Here is a 21,525-nt window from a genome sequence, read left to right as displayed (position 1 = left end):
AGCTGTTGATAATAGCTTTAGAAATCTGATGAACTTTAACTTCCACATCAGTTCAGCTCTACTGTGAAAACCATTTATTGAAACTTGCCATGCAATCATATATACATTGTTTTGTTTCCACTAATATGCAAATAGAGGTAATCTGGTGTTATTGGCTCCTGAGATAATAGAAGGAATAGGTGGTATATGAAGTGAAATGGGAAGCATATTATTTTTTTTTTATTATTCTGGAAAATCGTTTTTCCCCTCCTGCTTGAACATCTGAGAGCAGCCTTCTTGCTTACTTACTATGCCAAATCAAGAGATGAAATCCTTAAAGCACAGAATTTCATAAATTTTGCAATCCTACCAACCTTCCACTCTTTATGTCTTCTCTTTTTTCCACAGGTGATTTCTATTCACTACTTTCCAAGCTGCTAGGAGAAAGGGAAGATGTTGTTCATGTGCATAAATATAATCCTGCAGAAAAGGCAGAATCAGAATCAGAATCAGACCTGGTAGCTGAGATTGCAAACGTAGTCCAAAAGAAGGATCTTGGCCGATCTGATGCCAGAGAGAGTGCAGAGCATGAGGAGAGGGGCAATGCTATTCTTGTCAGAGACAGAATTCACAAATTCCACAGACTAGAGTCTACTTTGAGGCCAGCAGAAAGCAGAGTTTTGTCATTACAGCAGCCCCTGCCTGGTGAAGGCACCTGGGAGCCAGAACACACAGGAGGTGCGTTTAGGGCTTCTTTCAAAAGAACGAGTTGCAGAGTGCTATAATCCACATTAGCAAAATCTGAAGGGAATAAAAATGAGTGGGTGAAAAAACTTAACCATCAAAAGAACTCATCAGGAAAAGGAAAAAAAAAAAACTCAGATATGCGTTATCAGATACTACCTTTGAGTTTTTGTTTTGGTCCAATACTACATAAATTTGGTGTCCATTCAATCTCTGAGCCAGAATTACTAGGACCAAAAATATCTAGATCATGCTGGGGAGGGAGGCACATGAAATTCAGGGTAACAAATTCTTACCAAATTGGTATTTTCTATTTTCCTCGATGGAAAGCAACTGAAAATTCACCACCTGATATATAAAATCTCAGTGTATTAAATGCTTATATGCTACCTTTTAAGGTAATTAATTTCCTTGCAAAGGAATGTTACGCTTCCAGCATTCTCTTCCAATCGACTTGAAAAATAGAACCATTTTTATGACTTTGATTTCTTAAGCTCATTATCAATTACTATCTTAACTGGAAAATTGAGTAGTTATTTCTGAGGGGACCTCCAGCAAATCAGAACCTTTCGGATTTATCTTTATTTCTAACCAGGACTGGCTTCTGTACCTCCGAGGACAATACCTTATTCCCTTCGGGTTTCTATACCAGCAAGCTATGGATGCCTCACCTTTGTCTTTAACTGTGTTGTGGCCTCTTGTCGTATTGTTTGTTTCATGTTACTTGCTAATGTGGAAAGCTAAATAATACAGCATGTGGAGATAATCTCTGAAAAAGTAACGGGTATGGGTGCATGGCAGCTGTCCATGCGTGGGCTGGAATGGCGCAGGCTGCCAGCTTGGTGTTTTCAAATACAGCTTTGCAGGAAGCCATAAATTATTCAACACCCAGCTGATTTTTATTTATAATTGAAAAAAATTAGCAGGAGGTGCCTTTTGCTCACACAGAAGTTTCAAGCCCTGTCCATTGGGACTGATCTAATAGTTTCTACGGGCTGCTAACTGGGACCCAGATTTTTACATCTTCATATTTAAATCGGATCAGCCCTGCTGTGACTTCTTCTAAATTTATCTAATGAAACTGTTTCTCAAGAGGGGGGGTCCCTGAACTGCATTGCATCGCAACCAGGTAGAGTGCTTATGAAAAATCTAGACTCCTGAATCCTATGAGAGAACAACGAAATTGACACTTCTGAGTGTGGTGCCTAGAAAATCTGCAGTTTTTCATGCCCCATCCATCTCATAAACAAACTCGAGTGTCTTCCTGAACCTCCACATGAAAGATAGTAAATGGTGTAATCCATACAACATGAAAATATAAAAGGCAGAAGGGCCTCTTTGGTGAGAACACAGTTCTGTTCAAGTGTGAAATGTTAGAGTTGCAGCCCACTCATTCCATGACGTCTCTCTGTCACTCCTGAATTTGAAAAAATGTGGTTAGTTATTGATAGGTATCCTAAGGGTCCATTGTAGAAATCATCATTTGACTTAAAGTACTATATTCTTAAAACGTATTTAGTTATTGATAGGTATCCTAAGTGTCCATTGTAGAAATCATCATTTGACTTAAAGTACTATATTCCTAAAACGTATTTAGCTTTTCTAGGGAAGAAATATTTAAAATAGGGGCGCCTGGGTGGCTCAGTGGGTTAAGCCTCTGTCTTCGGCTCAGGTCATGATCTGAAGGTCCTGGGATCAAGCCCCACATCAGGTCCTCTGCTTGGCAGGGAGCCTGCTTCTTTCTCCCTCTCTCTCTGCCTGCCTTTCTGCTTACTTGTGATCTCTGTCTGTTAAATAAACAAATAAAATCTTTAAAAATATATATTTAAAATACCCCAAGTACATTTACTTGCTAGATCTCATACCTTATAGGGTGGTCAAAATGACAGTATCCAGGGAGAAAATGATTCTGCATGATCTGGATCAGAAAATTCCCTTTGACTTTAACTATGTGGGTAAATGTCACTGAATTAAATAAAACAATGAGTCATAGAAACATACAGCATGAATCCTAATTATAGAAAGGAAATGTGCATGTATTTCCTTTCTGAAATGATTTATTTTAGTGTTACATCACTATCCTGATTCAAAAACTTTTTAAACGTTAAATTAAAAATAGCGAAACTCATTTTTAGGTAAGCTATTTCTGAGTCTTTTTCTTTTCCATTTCCTTTCACCATTTACCATAATACAATGTAATAGCAAACCTTAACTGAAAATGTTTCATTCCTTTGTATAAGCCAGAGAAAGACCTATCCTCAGGAAGCTTCCATTTGTAAAGAAGAGAGTAGGAAGTTATTAGCATAGAGTACCCAAATAAAATATATTAGTAGTCTAATTCATGTGTAGTTCGTAGGGTATAAATAAGGGGGATAAATTTGATGGATAATTTTCCACTGTTTTTCTCACACCCTTTCTTCAGGCAAAACTGAGAATGGGATCCTAATTGTCTGGAAAAATTAACTGTCTCCCTAAAATGCCCAATGTGCTGTAAGGAATTATATTAGCCTCAAAGAAGAAGGTGGTTTCTCATATGAGATTATTACTAAAACGAAAATGTAAGGCTATCATGTTGCTCAATAGTATAGCTCATACTCACTTCATATATCTTTGAGAACTATTTTAATTTTCAGAAGATACTGAAGCCTAGAGAAGTTAACCCATTTCAATGAGGTCACAATCTGAATTTAAAACTGAACTTAAAAGTAGAATGTGCACTATCTGGTTCCTTACACTTCATTACCGTTGTGCTCAAAATACGGGGTGAATTGATTTGCCCAGCTCAGATACACGTTCCCGGAGCTCTGGACCATCACTGCTTAGAAGCTGGAGAGTTCTACTCCGGACCCCGTTCTGATGTCCATTGTTCATGGCATTAGTGCACCCCAATACAGGGGCATTTTATGCTGCAGCACCTGAGATTTCATTGACTGGACCATATTTTGGAACTGTAGTACAGTAATGAATTTCATCCAGCTGATTTGAGTGGTCAAAGGTGAAATATTGATCTATTCAAAAATCTGGATGTGACTGTGTGTGGTAGACCCAGGACTATGTGAGGGACTGCTTGCATTCTGTGGAACACAGAAACTACTCAATAAACAATGTAATACATTAACAATAATTATGGCTATAATTGCCACCATTAGTGTCACGTCAGATTGAGATTTCAAAATTTTAAACACCAGAGTAAGAGAACTAAATATTAATTACTTTAACTTAAGCAGCACCCGTGAGAGAATTTTCTTGGAATGTGTAGGAAAGCTGTAAAATTTGGCACTCCAATTTGATAAATTCAGAAAATGACTTGGCAGTGTTCTACCATAATGGGAATCTGTGGCTCTTGAAATCTCTGATCACTTATATCAATCTGCCTTGATGTTTACTTGTTATATATGATATACAGTTGTGAAAATATTCAGCTAGGTAAACTGAGATGCAAATACAGTCCTTTCTACATTTAACATCATTTGGTTTCTACCATTAGTTTGATATCTGTATGAAACAATATTAGTAGGATGGGTATAAAATCTTAGTCTTTATTCTCGTTGCCTTCTGGAAACCAAAGCATTGAAAAATAAATATAAAAGTACAGATTGCTATTCTTAATGGCAGACTTGATTGAAGTACTATTTGCTAGCATACGGAAGCCTGACTCAACATATATTAAATACCTCTGGACATCAACAAATAATATCTGCATTTGTGTGATGCTTCTTATCAGTTAAAAGAACTCACAGCCTCTTTAAATACACTTATGAATATTTGGATTTTACTTAATTTTTTATGGACAACTTTTAGCTCACTCAGAGTCCACACTTTCTAACATATTTCAGTCATACGCTTACCTCTAGGTTCACATTTTATAGGATCCCCAGGGTAAAATAAGGCATTCAATCGGCTGAATTTTCTCTCTGGAGGGAATAATAAAATACTAAAAACACATACAGCCTCCCCTGTGAGCCAGGGTAGGTGTTTTAGATGCATTAACTTATTTAATCCCCGTAACAACCTTATTTATAAAAGCATTTAGAGAGGAAGAAACTGAGGCATGGAAAGTTGAAGTCACATGCCCTAAGAGCCATAGCTCAAGGAGCCACAATTCAAAGCCAGTCAGACTTGCTCCAGGTCTTGGTTTTTAACAACACTTTGTTATTCTACCTCTCACAATAACATAAAATAGATAGACGGATACATACTTACATACATACACACATACATAATAGGAAGGCCAGAGGGAAGCATGATGGCTGGTTTCTGTCCAATCATCTCAGCATCTCATCTACAATTATAATAACATTAGGTGTAAATTACTTTTTATTTAAGATTTTATTTATTTTATTTGAGAGGGAGCATGAGCGGGGGGAGGAGCCGAGGGAGAAGAAGATTCCCTGCTGAGCATGGTAGGGCTCAATCCCGGAACCCTGGGGTCATGACCTGAGCCAAAGGCAGACACTTAACTGACTGAGCCACCCAGGCGCCCCTAGGTGTAGATTACTTTTGATCCTACTTTCTCATTCAGTATCCAAACATTTTGACCAAGTTGAAGATCTCGTTTGCAATTAAATTTTAAGAAGAAAAATTCTGCTAGTGCTTTTGAGCCCTAGTTATGTCTTAATTCTCTTCCCCCACTTTATCCCCATTAAATGAAACATTATAATTTAAGTCTTGTTTTCTTTCTGACTTGAGTATAAATATTTCTCCTGTAGTTTCAGTTAATTATACTTACTGCTGACACTTCTGATGAATAACAGTCCCTGACCAAAATAAGGCATCTTTTCCTCACTAGAGGAGAATTTGCAAGTATAGAAAAAGCCACCACTACCCTCTGTTCTTGTTGAAGCTGTCTATGTGATTTCATGAGGGTCTTTTACTTATATTAAATCTGAAGAGCCCCGTTCCACTGAAGTGAAGTCACAGCTCTGGGTTTGAAATTATATTTTTTCTCAACTTTATTTAATTCTGTTCGTTCTTCTGTAACACAGATGAATGAATGCCCTTTTAAATGCTTATTAATAATTTCATATGAAAGCAGCATTGATCACGAGCATTAATCTCCCTCTGGGAGAGGTGTAATTCATTAATTACAGTGATCTATTGATACAATTTTAATAGTAACGTTTGTTTTTTTTTTCTGAAATTAGTAACTTTTTTCCTAATATACAGCTGGAATATGTCTGCACATCTACCTTTATAATGCATATAAGAATTCTGAAATAATCTTATTAGTTGACATCTGAATTTAGAGCAACTGGCACTTAGATTTGGGAATGGTTTGCCCAAGGTCATGTATAAGAAATTTGTATTAATTTTCAAATTAAAACTGGAAGGCTACAGCATTAGTCATAGACTGTATCACTTCGTAAATGAAGGCTGAGAGAAATCCAAACTCTAATTTTTAACTTCTCCGTGATGGAAAATGTTACGTTTAAGTTAGAACCCAAATATATTTTATCGTATAATTTCCTTAATAAGGATTTGGACTATTTCTTAATTGGGGATTAGAAAATAATGATCCTTGATATCGATGACTAAAGTCTGGCCCAAGCCTACAGTTCCTTTCCTGTGAAATGAGAAAATGACATGGGAGAGGCCGGTGCTCTGCTAGCATTCTGTGATTCTCATTAACAGTGGGCAGGGATTGGAAGAACCTCAGTGTCAATTCCATATACATGTACCACCGTTCCTCAATGATTGCTTGGGTTCTTGATCACTTAATCTTAAAAGGCACAGCCTTTAACCACCTCATGACGAAAAAGATGGTGACACTGGAAGCAAAAACAACAGTTAACCAAGCTAACGTTCACAGAGGAGAACATGAACTCAGTTTTCCTTTTACCATTGTAGAATTTCTAATTAACACAGGGACCTAGAGAATTTTGAGGTCTTGAGTAGGTAATCCTGAGAATTTTGAGGTCTTGGGTAGGTAAACTTAATAAATATTGTATGATATTTGAAAATAAAATTTAAAATAATATATAATATTATATAAATAATATATTTAAAAATAACCTATAAAGAAAATATAATCTCCAAAAATTTGACACACACAATGTAGTTCTCCTTGGCATTGACTCAGTGCTAAACAAGCTGGGTTGCTCATAGTATTAACCTTCTTATTTCCTTACATATTATCTTACTGTTTTGAAAATTCACCAGAAGTATACATTTTAGTAAGTACATTCCAGATACTTACACCGCTTTTCCTTCTTGAAAATGTCCACTTGAAAGGGACTCTCCTATGTGACAAAATAGGCTGTTAGCAACTTAGTGCTTTTTGCAGACTTTTGAGTGCTTAACCTATCTAAGGTCAATGAATACTGGGATCATTCATAGCCAGATTGAAGCTTATTACACAAAATTTCCAATATCTTATGAAATTTACATTTGTCCTGAGACAGTATAGTTCTTTTGGACACTGCATAGTATTTCTTATCAGTATTAGTATTTCTGCACCTTCCCCAGTACCTAGCTACCAATGCCTGCTGCTGAACCCCTGAACAGAAATGTTCCAGGAAACGTGATTTTTTTTCTTTTCTTTAATGAAAATAATTAACCCGTTATCATTTTTATTGAGTCTCTTAACAGTGTCTTCAGCACAGTGCTGGGAGTAAAAAAGAGATAGTACAAGTGAAATATAAGATGCTCAGGGTGTTTAAAAGCTACCAACATAGATAAGTGGAGCCTGGGTCAGAGAGTTCTGTCTAGCGGATTTCTTAGGCTATTGCAATGGGCCAGACCCTGCATAAGAGCTGGTGAAAATAGTAAATACAACATGATCCCTGCCCCCAAGAAATTCCATCTGGTTGCAGTGGTTCTGGGCTCTGAGAATCTGATGAAAGCAATTCAATATCTCTGTTGTCACGAGGTTCCGTGTTTCCTGGAAGCCCTTCCGGACTCTTCAGGAGCTGGTCAGTGAGCACAGAATGATGACCACCGAATGGACAAGCTGTAACCAAGATGAAAATGGATGACATATAACCTGAGATTCCAGCAACTTTAAAATAATTTAAAACATGTTCTTTGGGGAATGATTTCTCCATCTGGGGATCTATTTAGACATACCTAATTGCTGCTTTGCTACTTCTCAGCGTCTCTGTTGAAGCATTAGGGAGGGGAAGAAATATTGACACTGATACAGTAGATTTCACAGTATCTTCATAACTTTAAGCCTCCGTTAATATTGCACATCCATACAGCACTCCTCTTTATTCACTAGCACATTTATAAAAGGAATTAACACAAATAAGCCCAGGTATTCTCTAAGTATAAATGTATTCTGATCAGGAATGAAAATAACTTGGAAATTGTCCAGTCACAAAGTTTCTGTTAATGTTCCCCTTCTCCTATAGTAGGAAACAGTGAAATGCAAGCAATGAAAGTGTCTCTCCGTTCCCATTGTTACAGGAACACTCAGGATCGGAGGCGTAAGATCGGTATCTCGGACAGGTTGCTTGTGCAGGAGATAATTAGTCATGGCTTACTATAGGGTCGCGTGTATATCAAACATCCAGAATTGACAGGAGTTAGACCACACACACACACACACACACACACACACACACACACACAGGCTTCTTTCCCATGCTTGCTATTTATTCACATGTAAAAGCTTTGAATTTAAAATGTTGCCATCCATGTTGCCATGTTCCCCCAAAATACAAAGTTTAAAGAAGAATCTTGTCCAGCAGAAAGCAGTCTCAGATTTGCTCTTTCATGACCTCAGGGTAAGCTGTTTTTACAGGCATGTCATCGATAGGAAACGCGGGCCTACGGTCCCCAAACCAGTTCACAGGCTCTTCCTTGATCTCATAGCTCAGGAAGCTGGCCGGCATGTGCATGTGGTGCATTGATATAGAGCACGGCTTGATTTTGTTTTCCTTGCATCTAGTGACAGTACTGCATGAGTTTCTCATAACCACGGTGAATCTTCATGAGGTTACACTAGCTTTCCTCCTGATACCAAATGTATGGATTTATCTTTTTAGATTTCCATGTCGAAGAAGCCCTGGGTTGGCCTGGAGTATACTTGTTACCAGGCCAGGTTTCTGGGGTGGCTCTGGACCTTAAGAATAACCTGGTGATTTTCCACAGAGGGGACCACGTCTGGGATGGAAAGTAAGTACTATTTTTCCTTCGAGGAGTAAATGAAAACACACCGAGTCCGAGTCACTTTTTGTTAAACTAAGAACAACAGTAAGAGAACTACCAATGTTCTTTTCGAACTTGATTTTTGTGAGCAAACCACATTTATTCTTTGAACACATGTCTGTGATAAGTAGCAGCAAGGAAGTCTTGTGCATTTTAAAACAAATTAAAATAGTTTCACAGTCGAGTTTATGGAAAGAAAGCAGTAACAATCTGTGGTCCTGCATGCTTACCGTTTTCTTCCTTCCTCCTTAAAGCCACCTTCGCATTCCTGACGAGAATAATATTACAGGCAGTTAGGACAGTATGTTGTTGAGGCATTTCACGACTTCAGAGAAGGTGCATCTTGAGAAATGATCAACTAAGTAAAGTTATTAGTTGACTACAGTGAAGCATTTTGTTATTTCTGTGTATACGCTGTATCAAGAACCCTTCTAAGCCAGTTGAACTCTCCTTTTCCATTGAACTGCTCCATGGCGGTGATCACCATTGGCCTTCCCATTTTCATAGAGATTAATTTTATTATTCAAGTCTTCTCTTTATAAAAGTACCAAAGACTTAAGGTCTAATTCCCCTGCTTTTCCCTCTGGGTTTCTCTTTCCAACCTTTTATTCCGTGTTCCACTATCTTCTTGGATGGATTTTTGATAAAAATGTCTATCTAACATTTATTGTTTACTCGTGGGCCTCTGTTCTAAATGTTTACATAAATCACCTCACATAGTTGGGCACTCTTACTATCACCACCGTTGACATTTTCCAGATGAAGAAACCAAGAGAAGGTAAGAGTCGGAGTTAGCGAATGGCGAAGCCAGGCTTCAGTTCCTTTCTGTGACTCCAGCATTGGTCCAGGTGCCCACCCTCTGATACTGCCTTTTATGGGATTGGAAGTACATTCACATGATGATATTTTTAAATACTTGGTCCTAAATTTAGCAGGTTGTGTCAGTTCTCCTGAGTAATGAATATCCATTTATTCATTTGTTTTTATCACAAATTTACACATGAAAATAAATCAATTAAGTGTCATGAATCTTTTCCATTCAGGTGTACAGCTGTAGGGTCTCATTTGGAAAATTGAGGACCTACTAGATCAGTTGTATTTCTCTTCCATTCTCAGAGGTACTCACTAAGCTCATGTTAATGCCTAGCCTGCCCTGTGACTACACACAGATGGGATTTTCTTTGTGCAGGTGAAGAGGGAATTCAGGCAGCATTTCAAAACAGATCGCTAGCTTTGTTTTGTTTAATTGTCCTTTCCAGTTGTCACACTTGAAAATGGAATCTGAGAAGGAAATCACTTTAGAGTTCAAAGCAATCGAACTCAATATTCCTATTCATACATCTCTGTTACATCGTCGTAGTCATTATTGAACATCTAATGGTATTTTAACAAGTGCTTTTAAAAGCAAACTATTTCTATTCATTGTAGCATATTCTTCTTTTTAATGAATATTGCTACATTTTCTGCATGGATTTCTAGCCACATTTTACCAGAGGAGAAAATTACAGCGTCATTTTCTCCCATTGATACTGTTTCAGCCAGCTAAAGCTAAGTTGGATAAAGTCCAATTCTCCATTTTAATGTGAGACTCACTCCAAGCAAACAGCCCTGGCTGCAACGGTTTAATAGGAGAAGGGACCTATAAGGGGCCAGGTTGGGGTAGAAGACGAGGACACAAGACTATGAAGTAAGAGCCACAGAAGAACATTTTCTGTGACTTATATGTTAGTCCTAGCTAAAGAGCTGCTTTTTCCTGGCATCAAGCTCTCATCTAGATAACCAGTATCATGGGTAAATAGATTCCAGTTTCTTTGCCAAAGCCCTGGTGTGTTTATCCTGATAAATGGCACCAAGAAAGGGTGTTGTTAAAAATGCAAGACTTCTTCAGAGCAGATGCACTGATTTAACTCATTAAGTCTCTGTTTCTTCTTTCTTACTCATCTTTGTCTTTCAGATGTAAGAATTTCGTTCTCTCTTTTTCGTGGTGTCTCTCCTGTGTTGTCCATTGGCCTCTAGCAGCCATTTCAATCCATACTTGCCAGGAAATTCTCTTCTGGAACTCACTTCTCTGCTTTTAATCACTGTCTGTTTATTATTCTATGAGGAGAATTAGAAATGGATTTGGATTTGTGGGTTCCATTCCTTGAACCATCATGCATGGTCTTCCTTCATGCATAAGTCGCATTATATATAATACACAAAGTACAGTTTTTGTTCTCCCTCATTAAATATTCAAGGTTTGTTAAAAAAAAAAAAAAAAACCTGCCTGTAGAACTTGTGACATCCTGGTTGAGAGACAACGGACATTAACAATTGGGTGGAAATTGCATTCTTGTTGCTACCACTGTTTGAAGAGAGTAGTGGGAAATCCTATATTCATCTTACTCGGAATTTTTCCCTTCCTGATATTTCCCATGTTCACAAAAGTATAGTTTCTGTAAGGCCAGAACTTGCTCTAAATCAAATCTAAGCACTCTGTATCCCCTAATTTTTTTATTTATTTGGGGGTGGGGGGAGATTTTATTTATTTATTTTTGACAGAGAGAGAGACACACAGCAAGAGAGGGAACACAAGCAGGGGGAATGGGAGAGGGAGAAGCAGGCTCCCCACCCAGCAAGGAGCCCGATGTGGGGCTCCATCCCAGGACCCTGTGATCATGACCTGATTCAAAAGCAGAAGCTTAACAACCGAGCCACCCAGCCACCCCTCCCCTAATTTTTATGATAGGACAATTCTTTAACTATCAGGCAGCCCTTGGCATTAACACTCCACAAATTAATATAGTACCCAGTGCTCTTTGATGTCATCATATCAACTGTTTTTATAAGTACTGTTGCTCCTCATCTCTACCTGATTTCCCTGATCACCCCTTACTCGTCTATAAAACCATGCTAATTAGGCATGGCATCCAAACTGAAATAATAATAATGAAAACCATCTAAGCTCCTGAAAGGCGATTGCCACTCCCTTTCTCTGTCTGATTTCCATTTTCTTCCCAGTCTGTCCCTTAATTTCAATATGGCTACTTTCAGAAGCTTCTGGCTGAAAGAAGAAATGCCTCTTACCAGCAGGGTGTAATGAAACTTTTAAGAGCCTCTGTGTCTGTCCTGGTGTTAGGGCAGCATGACAGCTGGAGCTCCTTCAAGTTTAAATGCCTCCCAGCAGGACCTGGGTAGCTCCTGCCTGGGAGCAGCTGTTCCTGGGTCTCTGTCTTAAAATCACCACTACTGTCAAGTCTTCTCTCTTGGCCTTTCTTTTATTTCTCTCAGCTAGGGTTGTGGTTCCACTAGGCAGGACTCACCTCACATACCCACTTAACCAAACCATGGGTTTTACCCTTAATTTTTAGGTGTTAAAAACTGTTTCCTTTATATCATTTACTATATTTCACATGAAGCTGGAAGGGATCTTGGAAGTTGTATCACTTGGCATTCTTTCAATAAGAGAGAAAACCAACACACACTAGCTTAGGGAAAGAGGAAATTTATCAGTTCGTCCAAGTGAAAACTTCAAGGGTATGGTCATCCAAACAATATCACCCAGATCCGTTTTTTAACACATTTGCGTTGGTTCCATTCCAGGGCCCTGAGTGATCCCTCTCCCTGTTTTCAGCCTCGGAGTTGCATTATCACATACTAGTCTCACAGAAGAGATAGTCTATGTCCCTGACAGGTCAACCGAAAATCCTTAAATTGAGTCTTTTAGCCTATTTTTTGGTGTAACGTAGGTCACATCTCCTCCATCTCTGAACCAGTCGTTGTGGCAGAAGAAGGAAATCCACTCTTTGGCTTTGCCTAACATTTTTGTTCTGTCCCTGGAATTTGGGAGTAGAGTTGACATCATCGGAAGAAATGGGCTGAGAGTGAGGCTCGGAATGTTGGATCAACCAAACAAACATGGAGGTTTCATCAGCACAACATGAGGCAGTAGACACTGGGCACCCAGAACAGTAAATGCGCACCAGAGAACTCATCTCCCACTTCCCACCAACTGCAGACGCCCCTTTACAAGATCTTTCAAGTCATCCATGGCTTAAACTTTCAGTGCCAGGAAATTCCCTACGACATGAGACATCCTTTCCAATTATGGGACTCTTCTAGATATTATAAAGTTCTTCATTATGTTAAACTCAAATCTGAGTCTTCTAACTCTACCTTCTTGACAACCTAACACAGGATGAACTTACTCCCATTTTCCATGTCAGCTCCTTACATATTTCTTTTTTAAAGATTTTATTTATTTATTTGGCAGACAGAGATCACAAGCAGGCAGAGAGGGAGAGGAGGAAGCAGGCTCCCAGCTGAGCAGAAAGCCCAATGCGGGGCTCGATCTCTGGGATCATGACTCGAGCTGAAGGCAGAGGCTTTAACCCACTGAGCCACCCAGGTGCCCCAGTTCCTTACATATTTGAAAGAAATCTTATCTTCTCAAGACTAAATATCCCCAGGCCCTCAACCAGTCTTTTTTTTTTTTTTTTTTTTTTTAAGATTTTGTTTATTTGACAGAGATCACAAGTAGGCAGAGAGAGAGAGAGAGGAAGAAGCAGGCTCTCTGCCAAGCAGAGAACCCGATCCGGGACTTGATCCCAGGACCCCGAGACCATGACCTGAGCCAAAGGCAGAGGCTTTAACCCACTGAGCCACCCAGGCGCCCCCTCAGCCTGTCTTTATGCTGACGTGATACTGTATCTGAAGACACTGATTTCTCATCCTTCTAAGATGTTTGGTGGGAAAGTGGCCACAATACCTCATCTACTACTGGATTAGCAGTGCAATTATTGTCCTTTAGATATCTCTGAGTGTAAAAGGATTGTATTCACTTTTATTTAAAAGTCATCTCACCTTGTTGCCATGTGTTGAATCTGCTAGTATCTTCAAATATATTTCATAAAACTGTGCTCAAGTTTTGCACTGGAAATTTATACTTATGTGGTGTTTTTAAAATAATTGAATTCAGGACTCCATTCCAGTTACATTTCACCATGTTAGATTTAACAATTTACAGGTATTATTATTTTATTCTTAATTAACCAGAGAACGAGCTGTCCCTCCCAACCTTGTATCAGGTCTGTTTGATGAGCACGCCTTTGGTATCTTCATAAATGTGCCTCATAAATGTTGTTTGTAAGATTTGAGTAGTTGAAAGACTGACTTAGCAAGGTTTGTTCTTGGAGATGTGGTCTTCTGGGAATCTTCTCCCATTTGCCCATCCCCCACCAAACAGCTCACAAAATATCTCTTCATCGGTGCTTCATGGAATCTTGCTGAGATCTGTTGTTTCGGAAATCTCTCTGCATCCTAACTTTTAGAAAAATCAGTTCAAGATTAGCCTCACTAGTTTTCTGGAGTCTCCGTTAAGTTATCTGCTTGAGGTTCTCATCTTCCATCTGCATATTCTTTCATACCTTAAGAATTTAGTGAGCTTTGGGGCGCATGGGTGGCTCAGTGGGTTAAGCCGCTGCCTTTGGCTCGGGTCGTGATCTCAGGGTCCTGGGATCGAGTCCCGCATTGGGCTCTCTGCTCAGCGGGAAGCCTGCTTCCCTCTCTCTCTCTCTCTGCCTGCCTCTCTGTCAAATAAATAAAATCTTTAAAAAAAAAAAAAAAAGAATTTAGTGAGCTTAGAAAACAGAACTCAAAGCGACCGAACTTAGTACCTTCATTTCTGAGAGAAGATCCCGAGGAGTTGTACAGGAAGAATGTCTCCAAATTCTAGCATTTTCTCTCACATTGCTATTTGCCCCTTACTCAAGCCATTTCCTTGCCAGTGTTACGTCCCTTTCTCTAGTTCTTCCTTACGTGACTACTCTTCCATCTCTTCTGCATACGCATATTAAATTTGATAACTGGCAGGGAGATTCTCCATTCCAGTGAGGTCAGTCCTAGTAAAAGAAAAACATTTCTTTCTTTCCTTTTCTTTTTTTTTGAAGAGAGGAGACCTGGGTTTGAATCTTGATTACCATTTCCCAGGCCTGAGACATGCATGAAGATGTTTGCACTCCTTTTCACTCAGTTCCCTAGCCCAAAAAATGAGGGCTTTATTAAGTGCCTCATTCTGTTGAATAACAAAAAGCACTTTGTTAAGCATCTGGTCCTCAGTGGCTTTACCCGACCTAACAAATCCCTGGGCCATAATACCTAGTTCTTTTTTCCTTTCATCCCTATTTGTGATGTCTCCGGGCACTGAAGTCATGCTGGTTTCTTTGTCTACCTCTTTTCCTCCTCACAGGAATTTTTTTTTTTTTTTTTTTTTTTTTTTTGCAATGTGCTTACTTGCAGAAGTGTACGTTTTTAACATAATATTTAACTGTATTCCTTTTAAAACCTCTGGCCTCTGTATGGTTATCTTTGAATTGCTAATATTGGGGAAATCTTTCCACTTATTTTCTCACTTGAAAATTTATGGTTCTAATAGATGGTTTAGAGAGGCTGGGCAGTGAAGGGGTGGGTGAAACAGGTGAAGGTGTTTAAGAACACCCTTATTGTGATGAGCTCTGAGGAACACTGAGGTGTTGAATCACTATATTGTACACCTGCAATGAATATAACGCTGTGTGGTAACTATCCTGGCATTAAAATTGAAAAATAAAGAAAAAGCAAAAGAAAACCTATGGTTCTTTCTCCAGCTTCTTAATTCATATAATTACAACATTATACTTCTTCTCCTCGGTTGCTGTTATTTATTTTGCATTCCCATAATTTTGATTGATGGCCCAGAAGTTTATTTTCTCCTTACTCTCATTTCTTTTCTGCGTGAATATAGTAAAGCGTTTCTCCTCAGCCTTATCTAAACTGTTTGATTAGCTGCTAATGTGCAAAATCATTAATGGGGAATTCAAACTGCTAAAATAAAGAACTGATGAATTCCGGCCCATAGGCCGCAGCTCAGCCTCTTTGGCTGAGTGCTTTTTTAGAGAAGCAAACAAAAATCAGCAGGGCTGCAGGCACCGTGTGAAATTTGCCGGGTATTATTATATCCTGCAAAAAGTTAAATGCAGTTGAAATAAAGAGCTCTCTGCAGCATACCATGCGGGGTTGCTGCTTGAGAACACTAAAGTAGCAGTTTTCCATAGCAACAGTGTATCCAGCTCTGTAATCTGACATCCGGTTATGAACCGTTCAGGGGTTACCTTTCTTTGAAAATTGCAGGAGTTTATAAACTACTTTATTTGGCAGATTTAGTGCGTGGGTGTTTGTGATTTTTCCCATTTAAGAAAAAACATCAGTTGCTTTTATTACTTGCCCTGTGTCACTACCAAGGGCCAGTAGCCAGTTGTAGCAAGCCCCCGCTATCCCAAATGAAAAGGATTAGGACTGGTGAGCCCATCACCTGAGTGACTAGTCTTGATGTGGAGCAGGGCATGCTGAGGTCTGGCATGCTTCAGTTTCATCAGGATATACAATAGGTACCATCGCTCCTGTGCAATGCCACTATTATGAGCTGTCAGGAGCGGGTCCGAGCACTAGCAATATATCAAGTGCACAGCATGTGATAAGAATTACGAGGACTTGGTAACTGTCCATAATACTCCCAAGTGGGGGTGAAATAGAGAAGTAATATACTAATATGTTCCATGTCCAAGCAGGTAAACTGAAAGAATAAATGAAAATTTTAGGAAATGCAGAAAGGGAAAAGGAAATGCAAATATGGTCAGTGGATTTTTAGCGACGTCAATAAATACCCGGGTTATGATGTTGTGCTACAGTCGTGCACAATGCTACCTTTGAGAAACTTCTCTCTCTATTATTTCTTGCAACTGCATGTGAATCCACAATTATCTCAAAATTTCAGTTCAGAGAAAGAGGAAGCAGATTTTTGACTCCGTACAGGGAAAGCATAATTCCCATTATCTAGATTGCCATTGTGCCATTATAAAGCATTGCAGTGTTCTTGGAAAATGAGGAATATAGCATAAGCCTTAAAACAGAAAGTAAATGAGACTTATTACACACGAATGTGAACCTTATAGCGTCCTATGAGTCTTAGACATGGAGAACTTGAATGTTATCTGGTATCACAAACGTGTTGGCAAAAAAGTGAACATTAATGGTTGAATCCAGGGCCATTGTTTTCTAGAAGAATAGTTATGATGTTTTTTTAGTACAGAAATTCATATTGAAAATAGAGTTTCAGATATAGGATAAACTCTTTCAGTTTTCATCGTTTTAAAGAGTTACATCATATCTGCCTGTTATCAGTCTCCCATGATTTAATAAGACCTTGTATATTCTTACATTGGTTCTAATAAAGTTTCACATTTCAATTTAATAATGATCCCATGATTATCTTAATGAAATCTGCTTTGTCAGTTTTGTTACTTCTGTATCATAGACTCAGATACTTTTTTTTTCCTAGGGACTGCTGTGTGGTTTTTACTACACATAATAGCATATGTAAACAGTATTACTTAAGTTTTAGGTTGACAAAGCTGAATCAATATTTTGTTTTCAATTGAATGCATCATTAATAAGAACTACTTCAGGGACTTATTGTTATCTTTCATGAAAAATGTTCCCAAAAGACTATAGCAGTCAAGAAGCTCAAATAATTGTGTGATGTGTATTTTTAATGGCCAGAGAATGTAATTTTGAAATTTTTATTCTTCTACTGGGACTCTGCATAAATTCCACAAAAATTGCAACCAACCAGTCAATAGGTATGTGACAGATTTGATCATTCTTTTGCCTTTCCAAATTGCAACTCTATCTCCATAAATATTTAATGCTATTCAGAGTCTTCTTTTGTTTATACAATTGAACTACAAAATAATAATAGTTTTTTCCCACAGGTTTGTCTGATTCTGTCAAGGAAATTCAATTACAGAAATATTCACTGATTATCCATAGACTTTGGCAAAATATAAATATTTATATTTTTATATAGACATACACGTGCATATGACTGAACTATGTGCTGATCCAATTCTTTGTTTTTAAAAATATAAATTATTCTCTTGGTGTCCTGCACATTTATCTCTGTGTTACATAAGATTAGATTACAAGATTTTACCTTTGTCTCTTAGTTCTAATAATTTCCCAAACAGGACTCAAAATAAGTACAGTATCCATGATAATTGTCAGTTTAGGGAAAGATATTACTAGCAATTCATATAGAAATATAAATGGAAAAAATATGTAAACATATACATTCATAATATTTTATAACCTGGGAGATACAGATTTAAAAAGCAGAAATTGTCATATTTTCTTTAGTTTTTATATTACTATATAGTAATCCATTTTGTACTTATAGAGTAGCTGTTTTATGGAAGTTTTATGTTTCTAAGCATTTTTTTATTTCAAGACTCACGGTTTATATTTTTAAATTTATATTTTGAGCATTTTGTCCTATATCCTTATAATATGTGTTTGCATGTTATGCCTATGGCAAATACACTTGCAAACATATTTTTGATCACTACCCTTCCTGCTATCAAGTACACTTTCCTTATTACAGTGTAAGATAAAATAAGTTATGCTTTCTTTTGTAGTTTGAAGGAAAATAGCTATTAAAGTGTTTTTGAGGAGCTTTGAAAAAAAAATAGTAGTATTTCTTTAACTCTCATGTGAATATGAGTCACCTAGGGATCTTGTGGAAGTACAGATTTCAGCTTTGGTGGGTGTGAGACCTTGCATCTCCAGACCATTCACATGTTGCTGACCACTCTGAGCAGCACGGTTCTACAGGCTGATGGTACATTTGTAACTATCATTATATATGCTGGTAGGGGTGTGTGTGTGTGTGTGTGTGTGTGTGTGTGTGTGTGTATACATATACAGAATCAAATAGAAATGTGAAGGACAACAAAGTTTAAGCTCTTCTCTTGATTCTGTATTTTGAATCTCAAGTGAATGGTCTGCATTTCTCAAGTTCATTGCCATTTCTCATTGCCTTGTTTTCCATTCTAATGTCTTTTTTTTTTTTTTTTTCTTTTTAAGCTCTTTTGATAGCATGTTTGTTTACCAGCAAAGAGGACTCGGGCCAATTGAAGAAGACACTATTCTTGTCATAGATCCAAATAATGCTGCTGTACTCCAGTCCAGTGGAAAAAATCTGTGAGTGCAATTACTTCTGTTGTTGTTAAGGCTTGTACTACATGTATTTTGTTAAAGTGTGGCACTGGCTCTGGTCTTGGAAAGACTGTATGGTCCGGTGCTGGTGAAAAGGCACAGCTTACAAAAGCAGGAGACTAAATGTGCCATCTCATCTTTCATTTTCTAAGTAGGTGGTTCCAAACCCTGACTGAAATTAGAATCATCTGGGAAGCTTCAAAAACCCAGTTTGAGATTTAGGCAGGGACGGGGCCCAGGCATCAAAAGCTACTTACTTTTAAAGCTCCCAGGTGATTCTAACTGGTACTCAAACTTCATAGTGCCATTGACACACATGGCTAATGAAGTGAGTTCCTGGTCAGCTTAGATCTGAAGATTAAAAAAAATTTTTTTTCACCATAAAAGCCACATAACCAAAATCAACATTAAGAAAAAAAGTCTTCTTTCTTCCCATCTCAAAGTGAAAACTAAACAAATATCATCGTTTAGCTTCCTTAGCATGCATAGGTAATTTGGCCTTGAAAGACTTATTATTTGGTCTTATTCCTAGATAACATTTGGCAACCAAAAAAAATTGGCTGATATTCACGGTCATTGAAGAGAAGGGGCACCTGCTTACAGAGTGTCCTCAACCATTTTAACCTGGCAGCTTCTGGAACGATACCCTGCTCCATCTGCTTAGGCACAGGAAAAGCCAGGGAGCCATCCATTCTGAGCGCAGCTGCTTATGAGGATGGGAATAATTCGATTTTTTTTATAGGATTCTAAGATGGCGGGTCAGGGGCCAAATCCTCATGGCGGCTCTACCACTTAGTGGGTTTGAGCCTGACTCCTTGGTGCTATTCCCATGAATCAGAAGCATTCTCTTTCCAGAAAGGAATCAGAGGAAGACAGCGCAAGGGCTGCCAGAGGAACCTGGCCAGCAGTGGGGTGTTCTGTGTTGAAAGCAAATCATAACCCCTACATCCAGTCCCCAAAACACAGATCTAGGTCATTAGTCAAGCTCAGGGTGTTACATTCTTGACTCATGAAAAAAAAAAAAAAAAATCTGTGGTGTCCCCACCATGGTTAAGGCTAGAAGCTGACAAACAGCTTTTGTGGTTTGTTCGATGTCATTTGACTACAACCACATGAAGATGTTGCCCATGTGTTTGTTAATTCTAAGTTCCTTAAGCCTGTGAGCTTCTGCCTACACCAGCTTACGGTTAGTTCTCTTACCCCGATCATCCCAATTGATTTGTTAAAGTAAACTTCTCTATTGAATATCAGCTTACACCTTCCCTTTGCTTGGATGAACATTTCTGTTGGAAGTGGTTTCCTTTGGGTTTTACTATCTTGAGGAGGCGCTCTTAAAGCTTTGGAGTCCTGTTTTTAATATTTTCTATTAACACAGCTTACATTACCTCGAAGTATATTTGAACTACTCAAACTATATAAATCCATGTATGTTTCTCTAGACAGTTTGCTTTATACAATTTCTAAATTATTAATATTTATAATCTTTGAACTTGTTCTTAAATTGATGTTATTTGTGTTGTTTAATATACCATATTTTGTGACAAATGTTTGTCACTGATTGTAGGCTTCATTTATAGCTTTTTCAAAGATTAAATAAATACCATTTAAGATATGTCAAAAGGAGGGGTGGAGGGGAAGGGTTAATGGGTGATGGATATTAAGGAAGACACGTGATGTGATGAGCCCTGGGTGTTACACATAATTGATGAATTTCTGAACTCTCCATCTGAAACTAATGATGTACTGTATGTTGGCTAATTGAATTTAAATTTAAAAAGTATATATATTTGTATATATATACAAGTATATATATTTGATGTATGATTTGATATATACATGTATATATACATACATGTATATATATATTTGAAAATATATATTTTTTCAAATATATATATAAATATATCAAAAATAAAAAATTTATCAAAAGGAGGTTTCTATTACAGCAGGTATTTTCATTTAATTTATGTTGGGCTTTAGTAATACAGGTACACATTTATCAATTCATAAATTAATATTATCTTTACAGATGAATTAGCAAAAAAAAAAAATCTTCTCACATATGCTTTGGGAGTAACTATATAATTAAAACCATTATTTTTATTTTGCAGGTTTTATTTGCCCCATGGCTTGAGTGTAGATAAAGATGGAAATTACTGGGTCACAGACGTGGCTCTGCATCAGGTAACCTTCCGTTTGTCAGTGATTCAAATAGAACTTAATGGGGTTATGCTTCTGAATGGCTCTAGAGCTGTCTGGGTCTTTTTCTGTTACCCAGTAAGTTGGTTACAAGAACATGGAACTGCTACATCTGAAATTTTTCTTTTAGAACGCAGGAAAAGCTAATATGTAAATAATTTGGTCACCCTCCTATGTTGGGCCAGCAGGAAACTATGAGCCAGATGCAAGGCTTCACTGTAACAATTGTGTGGACTTTCCCACCCTCCTCAGCTCTCCACATTTCTTTCCTTTTCTGTGTTCCCAGGTCCTGGTTCTGTTTGATCACTTGTGTTTTTATCACTATGTTGTTGTTGTTGTTTTCCCTGAAACCACTTTAATCTTCTGTAAATCTAGGCAAAATCT

At 37.9% G+C, this 21,525-nt stretch overlaps 1 protein-coding gene across 24 annotated transcripts in view; it reads left to right on the top strand.

Moving 5' to 3' along the window:
• PAM (peptidylglycine alpha-amidating monooxygenase) overlaps window positions 1-21,525 on the top strand; it is a 116,105-nt gene that overhangs the window by 72,429 nt on the left and 22,151 nt on the right. For 12 of the 24 annotated variants that reach the window (XM_082723800.1, XM_082723821.1, XM_082723820.1 and 9 more), the window contains 4 exons: window positions 388-717; window positions 8,712-8,841; window positions 18,811-18,927; window positions 21,054-21,126. In XM_082723800.1, the coding sequence (XP_082579926.1) occupies window positions 388-717; window positions 8,712-8,841; window positions 18,811-18,927; window positions 21,054-21,126 (650 nt within the window). The remainder of the gene's footprint in view (window positions 1-387; window positions 718-8,711; window positions 8,842-18,810; window positions 18,928-21,053; window positions 21,127-21,525) is intronic. The other 12 variants (XM_082723813.1, XM_082723812.1, XM_082723811.1 and 9 more) reach the window with 1 other exon arrangement.

The sequence above is a fragment of the Mustela nivalis genome (genome assembly GCF_964662115.1).
Source record: "Mustela nivalis genome assembly, chromosome: 3".
NCBI classification, from domain to species: Eukaryota; Metazoa; Chordata; class Mammalia; order Carnivora; family Mustelidae; genus Mustela; species Mustela nivalis.
This window is presented reverse-complemented; position numbering and strand designations above follow the sequence as displayed.